At 41.8% G+C, this 17,625-nt stretch overlaps 2 protein-coding genes across 8 annotated transcripts; one reads left to right on the top strand and one right to left on the bottom strand.

The window, feature by feature from the left end:
* Positions 1-201: 201 nt before the first annotated feature.
* On the bottom strand, positions 202-9,156 carry tmem255a (transmembrane protein 255A). Of its 7 annotated transcripts, none has more exons than XM_069532140.1 (10): positions 8,960-9,156; positions 5,992-6,134; positions 5,328-5,390; positions 3,783-3,872; positions 2,298-2,363; positions 2,109-2,197; positions 1,874-1,945; positions 1,340-1,508; positions 968-1,114; positions 202-753 (listed from the first exon to the last, which is right to left on the bottom strand). In XM_069532140.1, the coding sequence occupies exons 1-10, from the start codon at positions 9,015-9,017 to the stop codon at positions 610-612; spliced, it is 1,041 nt and encodes a 346-aa protein (XP_069388241.1). In that variant the 5' UTR covers positions 9,018-9,156; the 3' UTR covers positions 202-609. The 7 variants fall into 7 exon arrangements, with proteins under 7 accessions (XP_069388241.1, XP_069388242.1, XP_069388245.1 ...); XM_069532141.1 differs by having other exon boundaries at positions 1,340-1,502; XM_069532144.1 differs by having other exon boundaries at positions 8,956-9,094.
* A 2,881-nt stretch (positions 9,157-12,037) lies between these two features.
* Positions 12,038-17,364, top strand: atp1b4 (ATPase Na+/K+ transporting subunit beta 4). The gene is made up of 9 exons (XM_020091028.2): positions 12,038-12,180; positions 12,376-12,444; positions 13,091-13,307; positions 14,736-14,864; positions 14,996-15,100; positions 15,429-15,628; positions 16,139-16,195; positions 16,287-16,379; positions 16,469-17,364. The coding sequence occupies exons 2-9, from the start codon at positions 12,379-12,381 to the stop codon at positions 16,628-16,630; spliced, it is 1,029 nt and encodes a 342-aa protein (XP_019946587.1). The 5' UTR covers positions 12,038-12,180; positions 12,376-12,378; the 3' UTR covers positions 16,631-17,364.
* The last annotated feature ends 261 nt before the right edge of the window (positions 17,365-17,625 follow it).

The raw sequence follows: 17,625 nt of genomic DNA, 5'->3' as shown, positions 1-17,625 counted from the left end.
AAAACGACTGCTGGGGCCTACAGCACTACAGGTTTAATTTAAATTCTAGCTGATTCAGGTCACATGAGGGTCGTAGCCGTACTAATCAGTCCAGATCCTCACTGTGCAGCCAGCGATGACCTTCAGCACCACTTGAGGCAGGAAGCATTTACACAATGTAAAAAACAGGTGAACGTAAAGCATAAGTTTTGTTTTTCTGACCTTGAACAGAAAATATCCAGGTGCTGCAGCTCTGGAAGTCTGTTGCGTTAAGGCAGATACAGTAGATGTGTAAACGGTCCCGGGTTTAAACTGGTTGTCTCGCTCTCTCTCTCTCGATGTGTATGTGCACACACACACAAACGCACACATGCACACAGACAGGTACACACAAACAGTGCAGGCCAGAGTGTGAGTGGTGCCCTGGGAGACACATGTGCCCCCTTGTGTTAGGCTGAACTCAAAGTTTGTGTGCTCTGTGGCCATGGTCCTCCTCCCCACCTTTCCTCCACCGCAGTTCTGAGCGATTGAGAGGGAAAGCCCAGACATGTTGTGCATTCAAACCATTCACTCAGCATCCAACAACACGCTGATAACCCTTCAGGGGTTTTCCTTTTGCCCAGAGCCATCCTAAGGGCTGTACGGTGGGGGCTTCTCATCAGGATGGTTATGAGGAGGGGAGTAGCGTGGAGGGACCATAGTGGGCCACAGGTGGCTGGCTCCGGACTGGGAGTCGTCCGACAGGCCGGAGGAGTCGGGGAACGTGTAGGCGCCCTGGAGGAAACGAGGAACACAGATTAGAATGACCACATTCAAAAGATTGGTCACAGAATAAGAACTGAATGCTGATAAATCAGTCAGTAAACTTGAGTGCGTGTCTCCTGATATTACCTGAGACAATGCGAGTGTGTAATCTGGTGCAGATCCAAAATAAAAACACGGATCTATCAAATTACAATTTGATGACAATGACTTTTGGCCACTGTACCTGCAGGTCGTAGGCGGTGTACGGCGGCAGGCAGGGGCCAGTGTTGTAGGAGTTGAGAGTGGTGGTAGGGGGTGGAAGAGGTTGTGAGGGGGCCGGAGCTGCGATGGCCTCTGGTTCAGACGAGCTCTCTGAGGCCAGAGACGGAGTCTGACAAAGAGGTAAAGATCAATATTTAGCATCTATAAATAAACCTCAAACATGAGACAGGTAAACAAGTTGTACATGTAGAACTGTGTTAATCCGTATCAGGGAATACTGACAAATGGATCAATAAATATCTTTAACATAAAACAACACCAGACACATTTGGTAACATTAAACCCAGCACGCTCTGCCCTTGACTGTCTGTGAATATATCAGTCATTCACATACCATGTCCTTGAAGCCTCCCAGTACTGCAGCAGTGATGATGCCAAGGAACAGGGCCACGATGTTGAGGATGGTGGCCGACCACAGCAGGTGATAGAGGTGCACAACGTCCTGGCAGCTCTTCACATCTGTGTACTCGTGGTAGCCTCCGATCACCTCAACGCGGCTAGCCCAGTGAGTGGGACAGAGAGGGAGACAGCCTATAGTCAAGCCACAAAAGTCACTGGCAGTGGTTATTTAAAAATGCAACTATGTGAACCAGCGTCTGAGCGTTTTTATTCAGCACACAGTGGAAGACACAAGACAGGTTTTGATTTATGGTTGTGAAAGTTCAAGTGGTTTTCGTATCAATGTCAGAGGAGAAGCCGTTAAATAATAATGATAGAGTAGGAAGACACATACGAGGACATGGATTAATGTCTGATCAGTCACAATGAGCATATGCAGAGGAAATGGCATCATGGCGTACATTAAAACACTGTGAAGTCACTTATCAAAAATAAATAGCTGGTATGGGTCTAGAAAAAAGGGACCTACTTCCAAATCATGGACGATTTCCTAAACTTTTTCAAAACATCTTTATTCTGAAGTCCCATAAGAGGATGTTCTCTGAAACAAAGGTTAAAAGAAAAATAAACATTCTTGTGCTCTTGTACAATCAACACTGCAATGCAAAACAAATAGGGACAGCAGAACAAATCCAAACAACCACAGCAACACAGCCAAAGCAAGTAGACACTGAGTCAGGAGATTTTTTTCTCAGCATACTCACTTTCCGCAGTTGTAGAGGTCGCAGCAGTAGCAGGTGTTGCTCTTCACGCGCAGGTTACAGGACGAGCGCGACGACGTCTGACAGAGCACCTGAAGGTCAAAAATGAATTTACAGTCCCTTCACCCAGAGTGCACCGCTGGCAAAACTCACTGAGGAGGAACTGATGAAAGTGAGAAAAATGTGTCTTACGTCCCGATCAGACGCCGTCTCACTGGAGTGATAATCACAGCGACCAGCGTACAGAGGCCTGAGGTCCTGCAGTACAATAAACATCAGTTTTATATCCCTCTCAAGAGTTCATTAATAGTCCACTTATGTTTACTTGATACATGCTGAATGATTAATGCACATAAGTAATGGAATGAGCTTCCACCTTGACAATGAGGAGCATTTGACTGGATCCAGACACTTTGGACTCATGTTAAACTATCGATCCAAACTCAGAAGGTGGGAACTAACGTAAAATCCTAATATTTCTATAATTATTTTAATTCTTTGTGTCTCTGTGCCATTGACAGCCAGTGGACAGAGGCATATTGTGTTGCGGTTGCCCAACCATTCTTCTCCGACTTTCGGATTAAGTGATTCGGTTTGTGTGTTCAAAGGTCAGGTTGGACACACAAAACATGTTTTTGGCTTCTTCTTGGCCTTTAGGGAATTTCTGCAAGTTTTGACCAGCTGTCACTTGGACTCAAAGATTTATAGATTCGATTTCAGTGGTCAGAGGTCGAAGGTCAGGTTGACCTCATACCAGAGTCTGGAAACTGCATTGCTTGGTGGACGCACACAGCCGCAGTGCAGTATGTTTTGCAGAGTTCAAATTGCTCCTGTAGTGGTGGAACGTCAAAGTACCTGTACATCCTCCAGAGGCATTTAAATCCCTGACAATCACTGCATATTTTTTTCCTTGTGGTCAAAACTTTAATAAACTCAGCCCTGTGATTCGCTGGCATCCAAATCCAGGGTTTACTCCACTTCTCACCCAGTGTCAGCTAGGATGGGCTCTAGCGCCTCTCAATCATAGATCATAGAGATGAGTTTAATAAAGTTACATTTATCTTAAGTAACAGCCAAATTCACAATGGTGATTAATATACAGTAAATTTGCATTCCTGTGATTAATATACACGCAGTTAATCAAACCAAGAAAGGGTCATTTAATTTTGGTTCATTAAAACATAAAACGTAATTTAATTTGGAAGATCATTTCTAAAAATATTGAGGAAATATTAATTATAAAACAGAAAGAGCCAAATGCTGTGTCTCTGCATCATATTATATTTCATATTTCTCTTTCAATGCTGTGTCTCTTTAGTGTTTGAAAAAAGGTTTGAAAGGAAAATCTCTATTTTCCTGGCAAACAAACCTGCTAATGGTGCCGCTCTCCCTTTTCACCCAGCCTTAATTCATTCTGGCATAATTCTTTTAAGAGTGCATTAGCGGTTATTTAGTCTTTGATGTACTTTGCATCATCTCCCTGTACCACAAAGTATATTCGTCTCCCTGAGAAGGGTGTGGCAGCTGCGACGGTCAGTCAGGAGGGCATATGTTAAACTACACGTGTAATGCAGACTGAGTGTATTAAGAGTTAATCTGGATGGCATTGTCGGAGCATGAGTGTTATGCAAACCTCTAATTTATGAGTTCAGTTAAATAAGCTTCAGGGATACTCACAATGTGCCTCGCAGCAAACACTCCATCAACAATAGCGCAGCAGAAGGCGGCCACCACTCCGAAACTGATGAAGACGATTGATGCCACCAGCTGTGAAAGAAACAGAGCATCAGCTTCACTCTTCATCATCATATTAATGATTTCACTGCTTTCGAACACTTTGAATAAGATTTACTGCTGCTCACTGCTCACCACTGTTTTAATGAGTTACATTTGCAACACTAATGTGCATCATCTTGAGAATGACTCCCGTGAATGGGAGGAGGGTGCAGCAGGGGGTCGTGGGTTGAGCGAAGGACGAACAGTGTCCGAGCGCTGTGGTTGTCACCCAGCTCCAGTGATGTTCAGGGCTGGCACGGTGCCCAGCCCCTTTATGGGCACTTTCACTACTCAATGAAAGACAGCATGTATTCAATTACACAGCACCCCACCCTGTCTGCAGCCACCCCCCAGCTCGCAGGGGAGGGGGAGGCAGTGTTGTTGACGCAAACAGATTCAACTGCGAGTTACGGCACAACGGCAACTTAAGCCAACATCTCTATGGTTGCCAACGTGAAAACATCCAGGACCAGAGAGTTTTGAAAAAGGCATGTTGGCTGTTAGAGCCATCGTCATCGTCTTTAAAGGCAGTGATGATTTATTGTCTTAGTCTAATTCCTCCCCTGAATGATTCCTCCCCTGGGACAAAGTGAACAACGTTTGGTGGAGCCCATATGTCACCACGATCACTTCTGAGCCGACTCTGGTTCCAAATAATGTCAAAAAATTACCAGATATTTTGCTATTTTTGCTTAAATTTTGTACAATTAGAGAAAATGTATGAGTGTAAAAATCCAAAATCCAAATACAGATTTATGCAAGAGTTTGGGAACTTGTAGGTAAATTAAAAACCTCAAACTCAACTACAGCCAATTATAGTAAAATAGTTGCTCTGTTCATCAACAAATCATTGAAGCTCTCCAGATAAATTATACACTTTTCCCTAAACCATCAATATCAAGAAGTCATTAACATTAACGGGGACCAGCATTATGAGAGGTTGTGAGGTTGTGTGGTTTAACGCGCCACAGCTCAGTCCCTGTCACATAGTGACTCCCTGCTGCTCCAGGCATCCGAACTCTGCTGCGTTATAGGAAAAGGTGTCATGATACAAGCTCATTTGTCATTCCAGCTCTGACAGTCCCTACCCAGCGCCTCGCTGCAGCTCACTGCCTGCTCCAATCCAGTTTCCTTCTCCACATTCCACTGTGGACATCAGTCCTCCTCCACTTACACCCCATTTCTATTTCTGACTGCATCTCCCCCTGCAGCCCGGGACACTTGTCCCGATACACAACATGAAACCGCATCAGGACAACTGGGACACACAGTCTGGGTCACATATGCTGTTCATAGTGTCATATTTACAACATAATCAAGATATAGGCTGTGTGAAAGTAACTCGGACTTGCGCAGTTTAATAGTAATAGTTGTGTGAGTGTGGAGACAAGGAGACACAGAGCACTGAGTGATCTCAATGCACAGAGGTGATATAAACCCTCTTACCATCTGCCTCTTGTTCTCTATCAAATGAGCACCGATAATTCCCAGAAAAGAGCCAAAGCCCAGCTGAGGAGAGAGAAAATAGATGTTAGAGTATTTATCAGTTTGACTTTGATGCTTTAATTTCATCGAGCAGTTGGATCAATTCAAGATTCCAGTGTTTAAAGTTTGTAAAACATGTTTGCATTATGAACTATTCACTTTTACAGGCAAGTCAAATAAATAAAAGATTAATTCACTGTGATTTGAGGAAAGTTTATCTTATCTAACAGTGCACTTTGTACTTTAATATGATTTCTTATTGAATGTGGCTATTATTAAATTATTTGAACTATTAATGTGATGAGTTTGAGGTTTAAGTTATAAGATGCCTCTTCATCATTGGACGCTTCCTGGCAGCTCTTTATGTGAAGCACTGCGTTAAAAGCCGAGTACTGTGAAAAAAACACATTTATGGACTGAGATGCTTTACCTCACTCAGCCTCTAATGACAGTGATGCTGAATAATGAATGTGGGGGAAATTCACCCCTGAGAGACCTTCAGTGATAATCTTCTTCAGAGTCCAGGAGCTGAAAGAGCTCACTACAAACACACACTTCACTCATTATGAACCCTGATGGGAACTGGCCTGTCGCTGCTGCTCCTGCAGTAAAGGTGTGAACTCACAATGACTCCTGGGTAGTAGCCGCCCACCGTGATGTTCTGCGTCCTGGTCGTCGCTGCTATGCCAAAGATGAGGATGAGCACAGATACGATTAGCAGCATCGCCGTCACTATTATGGATTTCCTCTTTCTCCTCTTAAAGGAGCCTGGAAGAGAGCAGATCAGTGAACGTCACACTGATAGAGTGCAATTAGAAAGATGAGGCTACTGATGTAATGGGATGAAGTTAAAGAGCCTCATGACGGATCTGGAGTCCCTTTGACCGTCAGTGGCTTTTTCTCTCAGAGTGTCTAAAAGCATGGTTTCATAAAGCAGTGTGCTTTTAAGATGCACCGCATGTCTGTCTACATTAAAAGTTGAAAAGTTACTACCCCTCCTCTACAGCTCAGTAAGACTTGAGCAACAGGTGATTTCGCACTCAAAAGATAAATCTGCTTCCTTGACTCATTTTATCTTCAAACTAGTGAACACATTTCTGCACAGAACAAGGACTCGAGATTTTGTCCCTGATAGAAACAGATCTTTTGACAGTCAGTATATATTTGTGAGTTGGTAAAGATTTCTCTTCCAACATGTTTTTCTTTGCATGCTACATCTCCATTTGAACGTGACAGCCTGAAACATTAAGGAGCTGCAGTGATTTCTCATGTGTGTATAAGCTTAAACCAATGAGGTTTTATAGTTCAAAAATAAAACCATAGATAAAATCAAAGATATGAACAAAACGTAGGGACTGGGCTTCTCTTTGAAAACAGATTTGTCTGAATCTCCTCCCAGAGACTGTTTCCTGGAGAGAGACAAGCGTCTGCATCAGACTCATCTCTGATATTCTGAGGCTTCTGGTGACGTCAAACTTTAAAAATTGAAGAGAGAGACCGGAGGGAGTGGCTAGCTGCAGTCTGAACTATCTTCTCTGATGTTTGTTTCAGCAGCAGTCTGATAACGGAGCAAACCGTGATGGAGAAGGTTTCACCTGCCTCGGGTCTTGTGACAGAAACATAACTTCAAATTTAATCTGTGAGAGAAAATCAATAATATTTATTGTGGAGAAAAATCAGCCGAGTCACCTTTTTGGTTTGTTTTTTCAATCTGAGGATACGTGGAGTTGAAGGCCACAGACAGACTTAACTCTGACTGAATACTGATGCTCCGACATGAGGATCAATAAGAGAACGTGCTCCTGTTCCTTTCTCCTTTTATAATTCAGCAGGGAACAATAGTCTAGTATTTATTACAATAATCTGAGGAAACAACAACTCTGAAGAGCTGGAAGTTGTATCATTATATCCACAACAATTATATTGTGATGAAATTTCCTCTGGGATTGTGTTGATTGCATGTTTAATGTTGTTTTATTACCTGATCTCAAATCTTGATGAGACGAAACACGTCTGCTCTGCAACAGTGAAATGAACCATGAAAGCTTTAGAGACCAAATCACAACCAGAGGAGGTGAAATTTTCATATTAAATGACGATTGTTTTCACACTGTGATGTATTTTACGATCGTCAGGAGAGTCAGTGGAAAAAAGGGATAGATCTGAATGTATCATAACCTCCTGGCTTTGATGAGAAGGATTTCTGCAGGAAAATAAAACTGTGACTCAGAGTCTTTTACATTTCAGATCAGTTTTCCTTTGAAAACATTATGATTGTAGGAGTCAGAGGTTTACAGTCAAATGTACAAGCTGTTGTTTTTTAACTTAAAGTACATACTACTCATGTATTAGTAAAACTACAGAGTAGTTTAACATGACTTCATGTAACAGGATCAAATGGTCACAATCTGCTTCAGTAACCACTTGAGCAGGAACCACTCCCTCTCTGGTTCAGTTACGCTCTGAAAAACAGTGTCTTCAGGTTTCACTATAAATTTAAGACTTTATCAGACATTTTGAATAAACAGTGCAGACGATACTTTTTACAAAGTGCATGAATTTAGTGACTTAATAATATTTCTGTCCTGCAGCTCAGTGATTAACTGGACAAGCAGCAGAAAATTAACAAGAAAATAATTACATACACCAAATATTTTTACAATAGTAGTGGGGATTTCCAGCTAATTTCCATGTACAATGATTCCACAACTAATGTTACTGCCTATTGCAAAATAGAAAAGGTGTCTAACCACTGTAACTTTTTAAACACCTTTACAGTACAGCTGGGCGATATAACCAAAATTTAATAAGCAAATAAAGACAAATAACAGATTTTTATGATTATCTATTCTTGTCAAACAGCTAAATATTCTACAAATCTGAGCTAAAACATGTTAAATCAATTATGTGTTTCCTCATCCCTGTGCTTTTTGTATTATATTAACATTATAAATTGAACTTTTGTTATATTGTTATCAATTTAAATTACATTGTGCTGATTATTATCGCCCAGCTCTACTTGTATGCATTTTTCTTCAGGGGAAATCGAAATTATTGATTTTTTAAGCCTTTTGCAAGAGCTGGAATGTGAACACTTATCATTATGAAACTAAAGCACTATCAAACTCACACTGATGATCCCACAACAAAGCATGTAGACCGGTCTGTGATTTTTCCACCGACACCTGAGTGAAACCATTAAAGTGTGAGAATCGGTTTCAGGCTGCACTGAACTCCACCACAGACACTCACTGGCCCTCTCGTACATGCACGGATCCGTTCACTGGTTTAATTTGACGATCGGATCACAACCGAGCTCTCAGGCTGCGGACTCTCTCAGCGTGGCCGCACCTGCAGTGACGCGCTGCGGCCTGAGCCAGGAGAGAACACACGGTGATGGTGGTGGTGGTGGTGATGATGCAACGACTGTTGTCTTGTTTTGTCAGAGGAGGAGTGAAGAGGATGCAGATTTAAAAACAGCACAGATAGGAAATGGATGTGACTCTCGGTGTGACTCTCGGTGGAAGCTCCGCAGTGTAAACACGAGTGTTGGTCAAACCTGCTGCAGACTCGTTGACCTTGCACACACCTACCCATGCTTGTTTCTGACAGGGACAGTCCGCTGGATTGGAGGCTCTGTGGTGGAGGCATGCCGGCCCCGGGATGTTTAATCCACCGTCCAGCAAATTAATAAAAAAAAATTAAAAAAATAAATAAATAAATCAATAATCACGATTTAACGCGGAATATTCCTGATCCTGCTTCTCTCTGATCCCGGTGGTGCGTTCAATTGCATTCTCAGACTGCACAAGCTGAGCCCGCGGGTCCGCCTCACTCACATCCCCGCGGCTGTTGGTCCGTCCCTCGGTGTCAGTGCTCACGGTGTGTCGGTGTCTGACTGAGGGTCCGTGCTGCTGCTGCTGCCGCCGCCGTCGTCGGTCGCATGTGCGCATGTCACAAACGTCGTTACTCTTTTCAATGTAATGTAACGATACTTCACGTCACGTCCCTTTACCTGAATGCACGTGAACGAGTCAGCAGCAGGATTTAGTCAAACCGTTTCGGTTCATTTGTTTCATTAATATAGATTTGATCTCATACTTTCCTCTCTATGATACAATTAACATTCCTCACGAACTTCACACTATGAGCAAATACCAGCTTCCCAATGAGTTTGATATTTCAAATAAATCCTGTTTCTGAATATTTCACAGCAAATGTGAGGAATGGAGAGAAATTCAATGTAAAAACTTCCCTGAGAGGAGAACGAGGTGGAACCAGCGTCCATGTTGGATCATCAGCTCGTCACAGAGCAGCTGGAGAAGTTATATGACTCAGAGTCAGACCCAATACGTTTCAAATGGGCTTAAACTGCTGTTTAAAATATGTTTTAAATGTGTTTAAAATTTATTTTTAAAAACTGGTGTTTAAAATGTGTTTTCAATGTCATTGTGTTTAAACTGCTGTTTTAAATTTGTTTAAATGTGTTTTTAATATGTTTAAACTGCTGCTTAAAATGCGTTTCGATGTCTTTCCAATGTGTTTAAAGTGTTTGTAATGTGTTTAAATGTGTCTAAAGAGCTGTTTGTGTGTTGCACAGATTTGTAGATGCTTTTCATGGTTTGGGAGAATAATAAAGTTGTGAGCACAGAGCGCCACCAAGTGTTGCAATAACACGGTGCGTTCGAAAGCCATGATATTTTCATGAAGCAGCAGATGAGAGATTCAACACATGAGGCCTTCAGTCGCTGTAAAGTTTGAAATCTTGAAAAACACAATATTCTTTGGTTGGAAATTAACATGTAATCCCAGACATTTAGTTTGTGTGCTAATACCTCATTTCTTTATTCACAGAGCACAACAACCATAGAATTTAAAAAGTTATCATCATACAATAAATGATTTAAATAATGTTTCTCTTAAAATATTATTTGAACGATCAGTTTACAACCTGGCACACTCGTAAAGTATTTTTATTTATTCGCTCTTGCATACTTTCTATTTTTATGTGTTATTTAATTTCACTTTAAAGCAAAGGCTATATATCTATTTACTTTATTTATCTTTAGTTATTATTCTGTGCTGCTGCAATGCCCAGTTTTCTTCTGGGGTCAATAAAGGTGTACTTTGGTTATTTTAAAATTATATAAAAATATATATTTTAGATGGAATTTAATCTTCCACATCAACGTGGCTGGAACTTCCTCTGTGTTCTTCAGAGCATTTGAAATATTAGTTGGACCTTTGTGTTGGGGAGTTGACTTGCATATTGGACTTTATTTTTATGGTATAACTACAATATAGAATCATATCATGTATAAAACCACCCATCTGAAAACAACAATTTCACCAAACTGACAATTTTTATGATTTTATTGTTTTTGAGGTTGACCTTTTTTTCTTTTATGATTGTTCTTTTATCTGTTTTATTTTATTGCATTGCTGAGTATGATCTGGCTTTTTTCTATGATTTGCTAACTTTGCGCTTATATTTGAAGCCCCTTGTAACTCTGGTTTTGAAAGGTGCTATAGAAACAAAAGTTATTGTCATTATTATTATTATTGTTATTATGCATGCCTGTGAGATCTTTGATGTAGGCATCTCAGTTTGTTGTGTGCAGTCAGAATATAATTTGAAGACTTATTATTCTTCTGTTGGATATTGTGAATTGGAATGACTAGAATAGGATAAACATGGTTAAGAGAGGCCCTGAGGCTGATTTGTGATTCCACACAGGTCATCCTGGTCATGGACCCAAAGAAACTGCTCTGGAACAATCAAGCCAAAATCCACATATATGTCACATGACGCAGGGGCAGATGCAGATTGTAGAGAAAAGTTGCAAAAGCATGTTTAGATCATGACTCTGCATTAACAGGTTCATGAAACCATCACCTTTCCCTGCAGAATGCTTAAATATTTTTACCTCTGCAAAAGACGAAGAAACACACTTTTTATTTTTACTGTAAAACACACAGAAACACAAGCTCACACACACACACACATGCACGTTTTTTGCCGCCCAATGCTCCAAGAACAGATTTTTTCCATGACGCAATTTCTCTTTTCATGCAAAGAAGAAGAGGAAGAAGAAGAAAAGACCCCCCCCCTCCCACTTTTACATGGGGTAACAGAGCGTTACGTGACCGGAGTGCAGAGAGGATGAGGAGGACTTGAAGTTCACCAGAGGGAAGTTTATGGTGATTATAGTTGATGCAGGAGTGCATGTACTGGGGGAAGGAGGGGGGCTGTGGTACCTGGTTTGGTATGCATGCATGTACAGGGACAGTACCTCACGACTGATATTTAATTCATGATGCATTAGTTTCAACACTGGATCAAACAATAGCACAAGAAATACACGTTGAAGAAGAAAGCAGGTTGCAGCACAGTGTTGCAGCCTGCATGTGATGATTGACAGCACGGTGTTGTGTTGAGATGAAGCTATAAATATTGCATTCAGGATTTCACTTTAAGTGCAGCTTTGCAGACAATGGCTGAAGTTGTGCGTGTGCAGAATGAATCCGGCGCTGTGGTCCAGGCCGCTGCCAAACGTCACTGCAGGGACAAAAAAACCCTCCACTTCGTATCCCACCCTCAGTTTTTCTCTGTCCGCCGTTCATTCACCATGATGAGCGCCTAGTTGAAGGAGCTTCTCCTCTCCCGCTCCCCTTTGCGTGCCTAAAACTTTCTAATGAAATCCCCAAACACTTTTTGACAAACACATTTTTTTCTCCTCCTCCTCCTCCAGGGGTCAAGAATTTTTTTTCTCCGACATATTAATCTACGTTTTTATTGAAAAGAAAACTTCAGGTATGTCAGATTTCATTCTCATTCAATTCTGGTTATTATAACTACAAGTTATAACTTAATTGTGTCTGATTCTAATGATTCTGTGGGATTTCTTTTACGAAAAGTGTTGAAATTGTTGTGCAGAGGTAAAGATGTGTCGCTTTAGTTCATCTGTAGATGTGATTAGTTTCACAAGTACCTTTTCTTTCTGTGAAGAACATGGAGCCCAGTTCCACAGAGGGAGGAGCTGAGGAGACGCTCCTTAAAAACCTTCCACCAAGTCCTGTAAGTTCTGATATTAAAAAGAAAACATGTAACTTTTTGACAACTTTGTTCACTGAAGCAGATGCAGCAATAAAGACGTCTTCATTTGCACAGATCTTTTTTTAAAACAGCGATATTATTATTATTACCTCAGATATTAAGTGTTTTTTTTTGAATTGCATAAAACTCAAACTTCACATTAACATTTTAAACATTTAACAGCAGATTATTTTAAAGGTCGAGCTTTCACAAACTTTTTCCCAGTGACACTCACAAGTGTCCTGCGGCTCCTCTGGGGTCTGCGTGTCCCTGGCCTGCGGATGCTGAGAGTCAGTGAGCAACATCTGGCTGTCACCCTCCAGCTCTGCTGTCTGCAGCTGCTGCTCCAAGCAGGAGGGTCCACTCAGAGGAGGTCAGCTCTCCCAACGAGTGCCACAAAGGTCACCAGCGGGTTTATAATGTGCAGAAACAGGGGGACAGGACCGTCAGTGCGATGTTCATTAATATGCAGAGCACACTCTGGCAGTTTATGTTAGCGGTCATACTCGGATCAGAAGGCATGCCATTTTTTTTCCTGCAGTGATTTGAAAAGACAATAGGTTGACAGCAGAGCTTGGCGATTGAGAACATGTGTGGTGAGGGCTTTTTCTCTTCTTCTTTCCACCAGCCTCACAAAGTGATCCTCAAACATGGACAAGAGCTGGAGGAAGAGCAAGAGGAGTTGGCTGAGCACCGGCCTCTGGAGCAGGAAGACCTGAACTTTGAGAGATGGAAGCGCAGGCCGTTACCCAAGAGGACGCTCCACCAGAAAATAGACGACATAAAGACATACCTGTGGAATGCGGAGACCAACGAATTCATGGGTCGCTCTGGAAAGAGCTGGAGTGAGTTGATCAAAAACAGAGAGGTTCTGTGCTGTTGGGTTATGGGGAGGGACATTTGGAATGATGCAAAAATATTTTATTTATCTGTCCAATAACTACAGATGTAATGTTAACAGATGAATGCTCTTTCAGAAGCTTAATGGGGTTTGAATGTCTGTAAAATGCATTTGGGGATAGTTTGGGGGTGAAAAATGTCTCTCCAGTCCATTGACTCTGCTCACTGTGCTGCGAGTGTGTGTGTATGTGTGTGTGTGTATGTGTGTGTGTGTGTGAGTGTGTGTCCTCATGCTCAATGTTTACATAGGTGCATGGACAATTCAGAATGTCCTGACAAAAACAGACTGCCTGGGGACGTGTCCCCAGCGGGAGTGCACTGTCCTGGGCCTCGCATTGGCCAGGAATCACATTCCTCCACATCTTACCATGCTCTCCACGGCCTCTTTCCCAAAGCCTTGGCGACCTCATCGCTGAACTTAACATGCTCACGGCCCCTCAGTTGCAGTGAAACACGTAGAGATGCTCATGTCTTTTTTTCCATAGAGCTCACTGCCAAACCCAGCTTTTTTGGCAGAGGCGACAGACAGAGTTTGTTGAGTCAATGATGATAGAGCAGTCTCTTGGTATTCCAGGGTGTCGCTGTGGACCCCCCCCCCTCCCTCAGATCCACTGTACACAATGGCAAACATGATCCAACGTCGTGTAGAGAAAATATCCAGGGAAAGTGTGTGTTCCTTGCATGAGCTGCAACACTGGATCCCAGGCAGAGCTAAGAGCTCATTTCAGCTACATAACCAGTGTGTGTACACTTATTGAGGAGTGGGGGGCCCCCGTGTCCGCTGAAGAAAGGCCCTGGGTTGAAGTCTGTGCAGTGTGTCTTATGAGACGAGTCTGTAAGAGGGGACACAATACCAGAGTGGGGTGATTGGGGCTCCTTGGAGCTGGCCGGGCCTCTATGGCTGCAAAAGACCTTCACTACGATGGCAACCGGAGGTTCACTGTGTTCCTGAGTGAAAGGACAGCTGGGAGAATTCTCACTGAGCTGAAACAGAAAGTCCTTTGTGGCTCCGAGGACGCAAGGCTGGCTGCAGCAAGTCCCCTGTGAAATTGTCTACACAGCAAAAGCCACTTAATTTAGGACACGTTTAGCTTGATTAGTGGCTAATGGACTGGTAATTGACAATTGCAGCACAAACCCAGTTCTCAGGGTTTCTTTATTACAGGGCTCTGAAATAAATGGAGAAAATTATTGGAGTTATTTTTTTTGGGGGGGGGGGGGCTCTGCTTTTGGTTGAGTGAACTGCAGTGACTGTCATGGAGAGTAGCAGACAGATCATGTCAGCTAAATCTTTTAAAAAAATGTTTTCCTCAAATCAGAGTCATATCCTGAAGTTTTCCCCCTAATAATTCACTTTTTCACTCTCCCTCTAGGCCTCATCCTTCTCTTCTACGCTGCACTTTATATCTTTCTTGCAGCCATGTTTGGTGGCTGTATTTTTTGCCTCATGTGGTCCATTAGTCCCTACCATCCGACCTTCAACGATAGAGTGATGCCACCAGGTAAATATAACCTCAACCCTCACACCTCTCCTCCGTCACTTTCCTCTCGTCCCTCTGCTCGACACTCCGTCTGTCCGTCGCTTCTACTTGAGTCTCAGCACAGTTGACTGTCTCTGCGTCTCCACTGGCAGGTATGACGATGGCCCCACACCTAGAGGGCCACGACATCGCATTCAACGCCACCGATCGCAAATCCTGGAAGAAGTACGCCAGGTCGATGGACGAGTATTTACGACGTGAGTGGGATGATGTTCAAGATGATAGGGTTGTTGAGTTTGTTGCAAGTGGAGCAGGCAGGCAATGAGTTAATCCTCATCTTCACTACCTTTGTCCCCCTTTTTCCATTCGGACTTTGCAGGGCATGCTGGGAAGGGAAGCCTCTTTGTCGACAGAGTGCAGCCATTCAGTGCCCCCCTTTTTTTTTACACCCTGCTTTTGTTAAGCTTCCTTAATCAGAGGCCTGAGTCTGGCATGGCATTGCTGTTGCAAAGGTTTATTTATGCCCTCCTCTCTCATTCTCCCTCCCTCCCTCTCTGCCTCTTTCTCCCTGATCTTCATTTACAGCGTACAACGATGGCGTTCAGGAGAGGAAGAACATCCGGTGCACACAGGACAGATACTTCATGCAGGACGACTTGGAGGAGAGTGCAGAACGGAAAGCGTGTCAGTTTAAGAGGTCCTGGTTGGGGGACTGTTCGGGGCTGCAGGACCCCAACTATGGCTACTCTCAGGGAAGGCCATGCATCCTCCTTCGAATGAATCGGGTAAGATGGGTGTTAGTAAAAAAAACAAAGTATTATGAACCAGCACAAAAAATACACACTGTTACTGTACTGCTGAGTTTTCTCATGAGTGACATCTTGTGGCCATCTCAAGAATAGGACCAAGATATATTCCTGTTTGGGTCAATATAATGGTAACTTGCAGAGTTAAAGTTAAATAAGTTAGAAATACACTTTATGTGTGATTTTAATAATTTATATATAAAGAAATTCTAATGATGAAAAAGGTGGAGTGTGCATATAATACCACTGTAAACTGGATCTGGATTCTTATTTAGATCTGCACAAAATTGCACATACTCTTAAATATCAGCCCCCTATCATCTTCATCAAGATCCATTAAGTATTCTTTCTATCAAGCAAAGTGTTGTTCCCTGAGCTAAAGCAAAATGTATTGGGTTCATTCTTGGGGAAAATATATAAGAGATTGTCCTGAGGTTTTAATTAATCTTCTTTTTTCACTTGTCTTTAACTGTTCTTACTTTTCAATAGATTCTTGGTTACTTACCTGGCCAGGGCAAACCAATAAATGTGACTTGTGACGTAAAGGTACAGAAACCATCATCATGTTCACTTGCAGTAAAATGTAACGTGTCTAAAATTGTTCTTAATTGTGTCATCTACTTTTTTCCTATTTCAGAAAGGACCACCAGAAGCCTTGGGAGAACTCCAGTTTTTTCCTAAAAGCATTTTTGACATGAATTACTACCCGTACTATGGGAAGCTCAGACATGTGGGTTTCATCACTGCTTTGGCAAAAATACAATAATTTTCTTCATAACTCTAAATGACTCTCAATCATGTGTATGTCTTCTGTCTCAGGTAAACTACTCTGCACCGGTGGTGGCTGTGCGTTTTGCAAGGGTGCAGTACGACTCACACATCCAAGTACAATGCAAACTGAATGGAAAGGGCATCATCAACGATTCACCCACCGACCGCTACCTGGGGAGCGTGACCTTCTCCTTGGAGGTCGGCGCTTAAGGCAATGATGTCTCTGCCAGCAGGATGCTCCCGTAACAATCAGGCTGGAAAATTTACAATGAAAAAAAAAAAAATGTCATTCCATTATTTTTCATGAAATATGTAATTTCCTTCTTCTCATCTTTCACTTAAATCTTCATTTCTTGTGCTGTGAAAACAAATTCCTCAAGAAGTAGATATTTACTCTTGTGTTTCTGTGATATCTCTGTGCCACTGGCCCCTGCACCCACAACAAAAACAGTGCTGAGCACAGGAGGAGTGCATAGAGCAAGTTACAATTCAGTTCCTCATATTTCGTAATGATTAGAAAGATTAATCAAACTAAATTACTCTCTGCCCAATAGTTAGCGTTTCTGGCTATGCAAATCCAATTATAACTTAAAACTTTACTAGGTGATTAGATATATTGTTTTGTCTGGTTAGATGATGGTTTTGTGTCACACATTTTTGTATGACATGTACTAATTTGTTTTGCATTATATTTTTCAAACTTGTATATTGTAAGAATTCAAAGAAGTATCATGCAAACACTGAACGCAGGACTTGTACTGTACTTACACAGTAAAAATATACATAATGACTGCAAATATACTATGATGTCGAATAGAGCAGAATTATACATTTATGATAAAGTATCACAATCCACTTCTTGCCTTCTTTTGTAAAAACATCTGCTTTTGAAAATGGAGTACTACACAAGACTGATCAATAAAGAGACATATTGTACTGTGGAATAGTTTGTGAAACATCTGTACCATTTTAAAGAGCATAACTTTTGTTGTCGTATTAATCCTCCCTGAAACTTGCTACTAAACCTGGTGTCAATGTTGTATTTATTTCTAATATAGTTCTTATAATAAATACAATACTCTGGTAAATACTGTAGGTTTTCTTCCACAGAAAAGTCTTCATCAGTTGTTTTACATAAAAACTATCAATGCATCTAAATTCTATAATTCTGTTAAAAAGTTTTTTTAATTGTTTAAATTCAGTTT

Source organism: Paralichthys olivaceus, chromosome 9 (assembly GCF_024713975.1).
Source record: "Paralichthys olivaceus isolate ysfri-2021 chromosome 9, ASM2471397v2, whole genome shotgun sequence".
Lineage (NCBI taxonomy): Eukaryota > Metazoa > Chordata > Actinopteri > Pleuronectiformes > Paralichthyidae > Paralichthys > Paralichthys olivaceus.
The sequence above is the reverse complement of the archived record's forward strand: the minus strand, read 5'-3'. Positions and strand labels throughout refer to the sequence as shown.

Bases quoted from the DNA above. Each gene is read 5' to 3' on its own strand.
- atp1b4 (XM_020091028.2), top strand. From the start codon at position 12,379: ATGGAGCCCAGTTCCACAGAGGGAGGAGCTGAGGAGACGCTCCTTAAA. The intron at 13,308-14,735 runs GTGAGTTGATCA...CTCTCCCTCTAG, and splicing joins TCGCTCTGGAAAGAGCTGGA to GCCTCATCCTTCTCTTCTAC. The intron at 14,865-14,995 runs GTAAATATAACC...CTCCACTGGCAG, and splicing joins CGATAGAGTGATGCCACCAG to GTATGACGATGGCCCCACAC.
- tmem255a (XM_069532138.1), bottom strand. From the start codon at position 7,453: ATGAAAATTTCACCTCCTCTGGTTGTGATTTGGTCTCTAAAGCTTTCA. The intron at 3,873-5,327 runs GTAAGAGGGTTT...TTTCTTTCACAG, and splicing joins TAGAGAACAAGAGGCAGATG to CTGGTGGCATCAATCGTCTT. The intron at 754-967 runs GTACAGTGGCCA...CGTTTCCTCCAG, and splicing joins ACACCGCCTACGACCTGCAG to GGCGCCTACACGTTCCCCGA.